Source organism: Apis dorsata, unplaced genomic scaffold (genome assembly GCF_000469605.1).
Source record: "Apis dorsata unplaced genomic scaffold, Apis dorsata 1.3 scaffold_598, whole genome shotgun sequence".
Lineage (NCBI taxonomy): Eukaryota > Metazoa > Arthropoda > Insecta > Hymenoptera > Apidae > Apis > Apis dorsata.
This window is the reverse complement of record NW_006263802.1, coordinates 214137-225620: the sequence shown is the minus strand read 5'-3', so window position 1 is coordinate 225620 and position 11484 is coordinate 214137. Positions and strand designations below refer to the sequence as shown.

Below are 11484 nucleotides of genomic sequence, written 5' to 3'. Positions count from 1 at the left end.
GTCCGACTCTCTCTTGCGTAAATGAGACATGGTGGAGGAGGGAAAGGATGCATTGCGCGAAGCATTTGATGAACAATCGCCGGTGCAATCGCGAATGGAATTGGCGAACTCGCAGCTAAATCAAACTGAAGACTGATTACGACGGGCGTACGGTGAACGACGTAATAACTCGACGAGTAAGTTAATGATGATAACACTGGTACATTCCAATCATCTGTCTGCCAGTCTTCGTTGGAATCGGCGACCACGCAAATTTCGAATCAAATTATAACCTTTTTTTGGTCGGTAGGAATTTCTCTGATTACGTCGCGTAGGAACGGTGTTCACAATGGGAAATCTCCACGTTTAATTTTAAAATCGTGCCGATGGAAATTACGGATCAACAGGAAGAAATATACATATATAAATATATATAAATATATAAATATATAGAAAGACACATCGAAGTTATTTTAATGAAAGCAAAGATTCATATACCCGAATGGGAATAAGAAAACGTAATAAGGAGAACAAATCGTGCATACGGATCAAACGTTAAGGATCAATGAAGACTTTGAAGGAAATCCGTCGAAAGGGATAAAAACTCTGATTATTATGAGAATTGTGAGAAGGTATCGATACGTTTCGTTGGACGTGGGCATCCGTTTCACAATAGCGCAATGCGCGGACTAAGGGGGCTGTACCGTGAAAAAGGAACGAGATTCGCAAAGCAAGATGGATCGGATTGAAGGAGGTGGGCGAGTGAGAAGAGCCGCGTCAAAAGACCGATGGAAGTAAGAACTGTGTTCGTTGCTCCACTAACGATTTTTACGTGCGACAGCTATAGAATGATCGTTTCCATCGTGTGTTCGAGAGGCATAGGTGACTTTGAAGATCGCTGAAAGACGAAACCCGGAAGGAAGGCAAAAGGGGAAGAAAGATCAAAGTTTCGGGCGAAGCTTATGCCTCGATTATACGCATTTGCATGTCGTTTGTAAAAGTCATTTTTAGAGAAAGATGAAGCGATATCGATCGTCGATCACGCTTCCACCGCCATTTCTATCGTTCACGAACGATTCTCACAATGAACGTTTGTGGGAATTATTATTAAATTGCACAATTACGGTGAATTTTCAAGCGCCTTATGCGAGTAATCTTGAGGACGTAAAAAAAATCGTATTCAGAATACTCTATTGGGGATTTCAATGATTCGTTGCGTCATTTTATTCCCAGCGTTTATTATGTATTTATTGGCGTGGTATTAGAGAACTTTGTACTTGTATCCGTAATACCTTTTTGTATTTTCTATATTATTTAAAGGAAAATTATATCGAATGCTTTATATCCCTTGGGGATAAGTAAATTCTTTGTCTCGAAGGAAGATCGAGTAATTGTAAATTATTGTATAGATATTTTCTAAAATTTAATCGCATAAAAATGGGGAGGGAGGGGGGAGGGAGAGAAGAAGAAAAAAAATGGAATTACAAATTTGTAACGAGACACCTATTTTCTGAGTACGATTCATAATAAATGAACGCTCACACGAACCTCTACGATGTAACGTTATATTAAGTCGACCACTTAATTATACCTAAACGATTGAATAAATTATTTAATAAAAAAAAAAGAAAAAAAAAAGAAAGACGATCTCAAGTTCGATAACGTGTAGTTACACGATAATCTACGTGATAAAATCGAAGGAATTTATAAGCTCGAAAATAATCATTCAATTCTTCTGCCCTTCACTGAAATCTGGAACATAAACGAACTTTCTTCTACTGGGGAAGAACTTTTGTAAAACTAAAATTTGATTGTGAACTTAGATTTCGACTATTCAAGGTGACAACACATTATATCGTCCTCTTTCAAATCATTACTTCATTGTACTTAAAACGATCGCTAGAAACAATTTTTTTATTTAAATATTTAAGATATACCTTTCATTGGTATTCATTCGTTCAACCTTGGATATATTGTTTAAATAAAATGAATATTTAAACTGTTAAGTATTATTTTCAAATACTTATATTAATTTCTTTTAAGTGGCAAATTATTTCATTATAAATTAAAATCGCTTTTTTCTTATTTTTTATTTAAATAAATAATACATTTTCTTTTATAACATATCAATTTAATTATTAAACTAAATTATCCATTGTAATTTCAATTTTGTTGTTTCTCCGCTGACATAATTTTGATCGAAGAATGTGAAAAATTGGATCGCCAAAATAATAAAAAAATAAATAAACCGATAAAATTTGCAATTTATAATCAATTGAATAAATTAACAAAGGATCAATCTTCTAGTTGAGAGGTAAAGTAAATGTAATCGAGCGTTCACCGAAAGATTCTTCGTTTTCCAAGCATCAGACGATAATGCATTTAAAAAAAAAAAATCTATTATAAAACTATAAAAATGCTCTCATTTATGGAAAACGAAACATGTATTATAACATGGTCTCATCTAAAATAGAATTACAGAATACACCTATATATATATACATATATTCTAAACAATCGATTTTAGAAATTTTATTTTGAAAATGAATATACGAACACGTGACATAATAATTCGCACAATATCCTCGATCATAAATTAGGAATAAATTTATATAGTGTCTCATCGGTGCAGAGGCATATCTTTTCCAACGTCAATATCCATAGAATCGAAACTATTTATCCTTCGAATTTCTTTCTCAAATCAAAATACCAACCACGATAATAAACCTTCTCTCTGTATCATATTTTTGCTCTTCAAGTTTGCCGCGATATTTTATCAACGAAAAAGGGAAAAATATCTCGAAAATTGCGAAGAACGATAATAATCATAAAAATATCATGCAACGATTTTTTTTCACGGGAACCGATTGGAAAAACACGATATCCATTGCACGACATCGGGACCGCACTGTTAACGACTAGAAGCAAAAACTTATCAAATCATTGAAACGTATATTACGATTTACGTGCGCTTTTCCACGATCGTTTCGCACCAAATACGAATTCGATACCGATCGAGCCTCGAGCTCGAGATTTCTGTTATCATCAGAGCCATGTACGTTTCGAAGTGTAGAGATTTTGGTGGTCGTTTTCACCCTCCCCTCCACTCGGGCGTAGATTTCGATCCGAGTATCCTCGATGCAAAATTATTGGTTCCACGTGTATGGAACAATTATGGACCGCGATGAGACGCGAGGCCGCAGGCATCGAAAAACGATTGTAACATACTCGATGTAAATAGAATTCTTCGACTTTCTTCTCACACTTTCTGCTCTCGTCCACTCGTTCCAGAATCCAGAACTCGCTGTTTTTGCGGGTTGAAAGAAAATATCCGCGATACACGTTGGATCGTCTCAAAAGTTCTTTTCATTATTTGCATATATGATTTTGGCGAGTCGAGAAACATGATTTTTCATTATATATTCATTTTATATTTTAAGTCAGATTTCTTCTGATTTTTTAAGAAAATATTTTTATACAAGTATATAAATATCTTTTATTTTATGATATTTGATGATTAGTAACAAAAATTTGTTGGTATATTCGAGACCGATGACGCAACGTATCATGTACAGATTTCCTATTTTATGGCGGTTGAGGCGAAGAATTTTTCATATTTTTCATTATTCACAACTATTTTGAATTTTGTTATATTTTTTGTCTGTGTTGAATGGCATTAAAAGCGCAAGTATAAATAAAATCAAAAATCATTTTGAAAAAATAGAATATAATCCAGAAAGATGGAAGTTTGATACAGTTTGTATATAAATGTCTGAAATAAAACGTCTGTGTATAAAATTTTATAAATGACGAAATATCATTGAAGTATATAAGTACGATCCATCTTGATTCTAGAAAAATGAAGATCTATATAGAGAAAAAAAAAAAAACGAAAAGAACTTTTTGGACTTATATCTCGAGATTGTAAATAACGTTTATATCGCTTACAATTCCCTTGATTGTAAGACGTGTATATATATTTTTCACATGATCGAAAAGTTAGATGAAGGGTTCAGAAGTCGATCAATGTAAAATCACGTAATCTGAAAGCTTATTACGATTCAAAAATTTCTTTAAATCTTCGCTTGGCGAATCAATTAAATCGATTGTTGAAATTGTTGAATTGATTTGTTAATCGAAAATTTGAATAAAAAGATTTTTGAATTTATATAAATAGAAATTATGTAAATCATTTCTTCAATAGAGTACGATTTATACTGATTAACTTCTGAATTCTCTAGATACATATGTATCTCCTCAAGAATTAAGGAAAACCATTCGGGTAATCAAATTTACGGGTATTGCCTCGCCTCGAGTTCATCGCCGTTTCGATATTCATTAATTATTAGAGATTATACGACTATAACGATATACGATAAAAATAGTTATACGTATCAATACCCCTATAGAACAGCATCAGAGATACTTTCGATCTTCAGAATCAACGTTGGAAAAAGAGAAAAAGCGGATTCATAGCTCTGGTGGCTCGTTATAAAAAAATAACAGTGAGACGCCTTAAATTCGTTTCTCGATACCCATAAAAATCCTGTTTCAACCAACGGGAACAATATCTCTCTTTCGATCGACTGGCCAACGGTATGGACAATGGGTCCACGATACTCGATATTCTTTTTTGCAGCTCAAGTTTCCAAAAAATTTTTTTCTCATCCCATTGTTATACAGGATATCGATAGAAGAAAGGTTACAAACTTTGAAACGATGATAAAATTGATGATTGTGGATTTTATGCGAATTTTTATATATATACTTATTTTACACACATAAAAACTTAAATTTAAAATAGATATGTAATATGTGATATGTGTCTTTTTTCGATGAATTTAAACAAACTCAATTTATTTGAATATTTGAATTGTTTAAAATATTTAAATAATTTGTTTCGAAAAGTTCAAATCAATAATTCTTATTATTATATTTGGAAATTGATATTCAATTTTGATTCTTAAAATAATATAAAATAAAATAGATAATAAGATTGTTGACGAGATTATTTTTCCATCTGAATGTACTCTATGGAATTCCATGGTCACCCCGGTCGAGAAAGGTGATTATATCTTGAATCGATTCTCCCGCACGCTAATCCTGAGCATGGAAAAGATGAATTCCAGCTCAGACTTCTGGACGAGCTTCGATTCCAAATAAGTTTTAAGATTATTATTTATATATATTTGTAAAAAAAAAAAAAAAATGGGAAAATTTTTGTTTCTCAATATAAAATTGGAGAATTCTGATTCTAAATCTATTATGTCTTGGATTACTCTAAAATCATGGTTTTTCAATTTTTTTCTTGACATTTATTATAATTGTGATTTCTTTGATATTCGATTATATGTGATTTTTAGATAGTATCTTTATTTTCATTAATTTCATTTCATATTATAATAGAAGAAATAATATGCTCTGTAAAATAAATATTTTTTTCTTTTTCTTTAGTTATGATGTAAGCAAATATAATAAAGAATTATTAAACTATTGAGATGTGCAAGTAATTAAAAGATTCATGACAGAAATTCAATATATTTTTAATCATTATTCAAAAATATCTATTTTCTTTCTTCCTTTTCTAATAATATTTATTGCAATGCATATTTACTGTAAATATCTATATATTATGTTATTTATTATTATATTAAAATTATAAACTTTATTAATTTTTATTTAAAATTGTTCTTTAAGCAAAATATTTCTAAATTATATTAATTTAATGAACAATTAGTTTTGTTTAAATTGAATTTTTGATTAAATAAAAGTTAAATAATAAAAAAAATAAAAATTAATTATGATTTTTTCTTCGATTTCTAAAAATAAATATTTTTAAAAGTAATTATTAAACATTATTAATAGATCGTAAAACATTATTTTTTTTCCATCATTTATTTTAAAAATATCAAATTTTTTATAAAAATGTGCAAGTTAAATAAATCATTTTCTAAAAAAAAAATTTCACTCCATTCGAGCATTTCCATGAAATCCTTCCGTTTTCAAGGCATAACCATATTTGCAAAATCAATATTTTTCATAAATATGTCAGTGGAATATCTATTAAAAATAAAGTTTCAATAACATTTTTAATAATAGTTAAATTAACACATATTTTTTTTCCCTTTGAAAACATTATTTTTAAAATAAATGAGTTAAAGAATTTTCAGTTCCATTCAAGAGAAAAAAAAATATATAAATATTATTTATTAATTTAAATATATATTTTGTTTGTTAATTATAAGCAGTATTTATTCATTTTGGCTTTTAACAAAATTGCAAAATTAATTAAGCGATTTACATCAATATAAATTTTATTAAAGTAAATATATTATGAATATATTCTATTATTTAAAAATAATACAAAATAAATTTTATAGTTTATGAAATTTACATGCATTTCATTTTACATTGCAATAAATAATCAAACTAAAAGAAAGAGAGAAAAAAATTAAACTTTTACTAAATATATTCTGGCTGAAAGTCTTTCATTTTATCTATATTTTCTTTTATGTATCTTATTTATTTTTAATCTGAATTTTCATTATTATATTAATTAGCATTTTTAAACTTTTTTTTTAAATATTATTACATAAGCTATTAACGTTTATTTAGATTTTCAAAATGTATTTAATCAAATATATTTAAAGAATATATCTTATCCCAATTTTTGACAGTGATCAGATATTATTATATTTCAAAAAATAATAACGATTGTTATTATTATAAGAAAAATTTTCATGCAATATACCAATAAATGATTTAAATTAATTAAAAACAAAATAATTCAAGCTATAAAATATTTTGTACAACAAAATGCATCTAACGATATCCATTAATACATATAATAAATTATTGGCAGATATCTATTATGCAAACGATATTTTAAAAGAATTCCTTTTTTTGGAATTTGTATGCAATTCGCGTTTGACTTGGAATATTACATTTCTGAACATTCAATATATATAAATATGCATAATAAATTCCATACGAATCGAGATCGTCTTTTCACATACACAAAAAGTAGACATTGTTATAGCGGTAGAATAAAAAAAGATTAAAGTTTATTTTTGAAAAAAAAGATGATTTACTTAAATTTAGAGAATTCTAAAAAATTCATTTTTTCATTAAATTTTAATGAAAAACAGTATTTTTTCTACAACACAATAGATTTAATTTTAAGAAAATACATTAATTTTTTTGGAAATTTAGTATAAAATATTTTTGGATATTTCTAAAATTTTATTTTATTATTTATTTTTTTTTTTGTTACTTTTAAAAATTATTCTCAAAAAGCAAATAAATGTATCTTTTCTTTTCTTAAATCAGTATTAAATATAATGTTTCAATTATCTATCGTATCTATCATATTTATCTAATCATTTATGTATCAGATAAACATTTTATTTCTAAAAATAAATATAAGGATATTTTTTATTTTATTATTATAATTATGAAAATAATTATTATATAGAATCTCTTATTCATTTTAAAATAATTAATATTCTAGTATTTTTTATGATAATAAAATATTCAAGATTCAATTTTTAAATAAATATTATATGTATGATTTATTTCTTATGCAATGGAACAAATATTTAATTTATCTTTGATCTTATTTGACTACCATTTAACAATGTCTTCTTATAAATTGAAACATAGAACCATATATAGCCTGCTAAGTGGTTTCCATTTTGACACGATTAAAATATATCGACACCTTCTGTGTTCACAAGAATATTTATATTAATCGTTTCGCAGCGTTTTAAAAATACTTTAAGAATTCGCGAAATCAAATCACAATCTGCGTGTAGTTCAACAGAAGTATGCGATTTTTTACAAAATCACAAATTCGAGATGTTTCTCGTTTGTTATTGTCGCTTAGAGAACAAAAAATTCGAAAAAATAAAAAATAGGCAATCGAAAGTAATTTGCATTCGAATCGACAAAAGAATCGCTTCGTGAAGAAGTTAATAAATGTAACATGTTAATGTATAGAAAGCGATTTACCATAAGCATACAGTGTATTTAATATTGTTAAATATTGTTAAATATTGAACGCTTTTCAAAGTACTCGCACAAATTTTTAAGTTGCTGCTCAAAGGCTGAAATTGAAAAACGATAACGTAATTTCGTACTAAAATCGACATTAATATCATTACTAATATTATTTGCGAGAAAATATGAGGTAATCAAGAAAAGGAAGATATGTAGGAAATGTAGGAAAAATAATTCTATTTCTATTCTGCTTAATTGAAAAATAAATACCACGAGAAATAAAAATTTATTTTCATGAAAGATGATCGTTTAGATTTGATAAGTGTACTTATATAATAATCTAAAGATAAAAATCAGAAGAATAAAAAATTGAATAAAAAAATTTAAAAAAATGTTATAAATCAATCTTGTTTAGACTTTTTACAATACACATACAATTCTAAATATAATCCACTATCTAATTTTAATTTTTAATGATTATTTGCTGTTCTATAAAAGAGTGTGATATAACTATTCCAAACTTTATTATATAATTATATATTTTTACCATTAAAAAGACGAAACTATTAAAAAAGAGAATTTTCTTGATTATCTGATAGTTTTCGTACAAAATCTATTTCTATATTGTAAATTTGGTACTTTACATAATATATCATGAAAGAGATTTTTCAAAATTTTATTTCTAATTTTTAATTTGTGCCTTTAAACGCATTTGAATATTATAAAAAATTGTATGACAACTCGAATCCGAATCATAAATAGTGAACATATATTTGTATCTTTTTATAATTAATATTGAACGTTTCTATCATTTTAAAAGAGTAATATTTATACTTCTTTGCATATCGAGTTCATTATCTGATATTTACAATATATACTGATATTAATCCTTAATACTTTCTTCTAAATATATTAAAACACAAGAATGATCAATATAATTTTATTGTCTCGATTAAATGGATATATACTAAAAATTCACCAATGAAAACTCGCGAAATTTCTTTTCAAAACAAAGATAACTTGTACGAAATTCCGAGATTTTAGGCTCGGGACAGATCGGTAAACTTCGGCCAAGATCGAGTGGGATCCATGATAGTCTCGTATTGCGCGGGATTTTCGAAAGTTCGAGATCCTATTATCATAACCTTTAATCAATCAGATCCGATTATTCCCGATTTATACTTCTATCTAATCTTCTAATCTAAATCGAGTCTTATGATCCCAAATATTTGAAAAACCGATTTTTTTTCAGTTCGAAATTTTAGATTCCGCACACTTATTCTCTTTTAACTCGCGTTAAAAGAAACGATAAAAATGTCCCTAACGTTTGTACCGTATGGAAGAACTGCTTATATCCTATCCCTATGTAATCCGACGAGATGCTCGGGATCGAATCCGAATAATTCAGAAATTAATGTAGCGATAAGCTAGCGCTATAATATCAGATATTATTTTTTAAGCGATGTAAAAGTTTGCAGGCGTAAAGAAGTGAGAGAGAGTGTAAAAAGAAAACACAAGGAATCAGCGTCTAATTTCCCGACACTGTATTCACTTGTGCTTTCCATGAATCTATGAATGAGATAAAGGAACTCTATGTAGAATGTCCGATTGTAAGTAAATAATAGTGTATATGTCGGATCAAGTGTCTCATAGATAGTTCGAAGAAAAATGAAGGAAAAAAAAATAGTATATTACTATTCTATCATTATGAGATGGGCGAATAAAATTGTATATTTTACGATATAACTGTCGTACTGAGCGGGAAAAGAGAAAAAAATTTACCTAAACTTAAATTGCATCGTGTTGTATTAACGATCGATATTTATCGAAAAAAAGAAGAAAAAAAAAAAATAATAAAAACACGAAGAAATGACGATTCGATGGGGGGATGATGTATGCGGAGCAGAGAGATCAAGTAAATTAATCGTGTTACAAATATTAAAATTATTGTACAAAATTTAATGCAGATAGTTTATAAGGCCTATCGTTTTATTTTTACCAGATCGACTTATGTTTATATCGTACGACGTATCCATTACTGTCGCGTCGGATCGCATGGCGCGAAAACTTGTATCTATGCACACGATTCATTCACGTTCCTTTCGCGTATGAGAGACAAGCTCGAGTTCTGACTGGTTTTTTAATCTTTGGATTCTAATATCGAGTCACATTCGCGTTATGATTTATGGTTTAAATGTAATAGAATTGACTTTTAATTCTTTATATTGAGAACTGTTATTAATTTATTTAATTCAATTCTATGTATAACTTAAGATTGATTTAATTTAATTTCCAAATGAAGTTAAATTTCGAAGAAATTTTCATATTTGTGTATTTTATATTAACCATTATTAAAAGATTAATACAATTTAAATTCTTTCCTTATCTTTTAAATAAGTAAAACGATAAATTTCGATAATATTTATTTTTTGAGTAAACATTGGTAAATAATTTTCGTATTTTATATTTCGTTAATTTTATATTTAACGAAAAAAGGAAGAACTTTCGCTAGTCTTTCTATGCAGTAGCGGCTGACTTCGGTGTCCATCCCAATTCTTCGACCTCGTACACTCTAAATCGTTTGCAATTTAAAAAAAAAAAAAAAAAAAAAAAAAAAAAAAAAAAAAAAATAGAAAAAAAAAAAAAAAAAAAAATAGAAAAAAAAAAAAAAAAAAAAAAAAAAAAAAAAAAGAAAAAAATGACTAAAAGGACTCACGAGGCTTCACGAAGCTGTCAGCGTGGGAAGGAAGAGGCGAGAAAACGTATTTTAAGTCAGAGGATCAGCCGGCAAACGAGAGTCAACATACACGCGGACACACTGTACATTCGTGTAAAGCATAGCGGAGCCTTATTGAGAAAGCAATATGCATCCTTAAAAAAAAACTGCTTAAAAGTATTTTCAAGCTGCTAATTTTACTCGAATAATTAATTCCTATGCTAAGTAAGCGAGCATCGAGGTGCCCTCGAAATATAACGCTTGTCTTCGACAGTTTCCTTGTCGAAATTGATCGAAGGCCACATTTCGAGTATATACCACTAATGTAACCCACGGATAGCACGTTTAATCTTTATGTGTTCTCACTTGATGCACATATGTTTCACTCATTCGCAATTGATCATCTTGATCGTATACACTGCCATTTGTAACCCGTCTATGTAACATTTATTTAAGAAAAAATTTGTTTATGTAATTCTACTACATCCTTAGGTTATTCTCGATCAAATTGTGCTTTTAAAAGACATGTATTTTTTAAAAAATATCTAAAATATAAGAAGGATAAAAAGAAATTGTTGTTATATGAAGGATTTCTCGATTGAATTTTATATTAAAGTATTTAAAAATATTAAAACATTAAAAAATCTCTTTTTTAAAATAAACAAGATATAATGATTTAAGGATCGTAGTATATAGGGTTAAAATTGATATTTTGATTCAAATATATTCAAAATTACACAACGTTACATATCGTTGTTACAATATAATATAATATATATATTTTAGTAAAA

At 27.7% G+C, this 11484-nt stretch overlaps 1 protein-coding gene across 1 annotated transcript in view; it reads left to right on the top strand.

Annotated features, from left to right (window-relative positions):
• LOC102680671 (leucine-rich repeat and immunoglobulin-like domain containing-NOGO receptor-interacting protein 4) overlaps window positions 1-672 on the top strand; it is a 448888-nt gene extending 448216 nt beyond the window's left edge. Inside the window, exon 7 of the mRNA XM_006621177.2 lies at window positions 612-672. Coding sequence (XP_006621240.1) covers window positions 612-672 — 61 coding nt within the window. The remainder of the gene's footprint in view (window positions 1-611) is intronic.
• The last annotated feature ends 10812 nt before the right edge of the window (window positions 673-11484 follow it).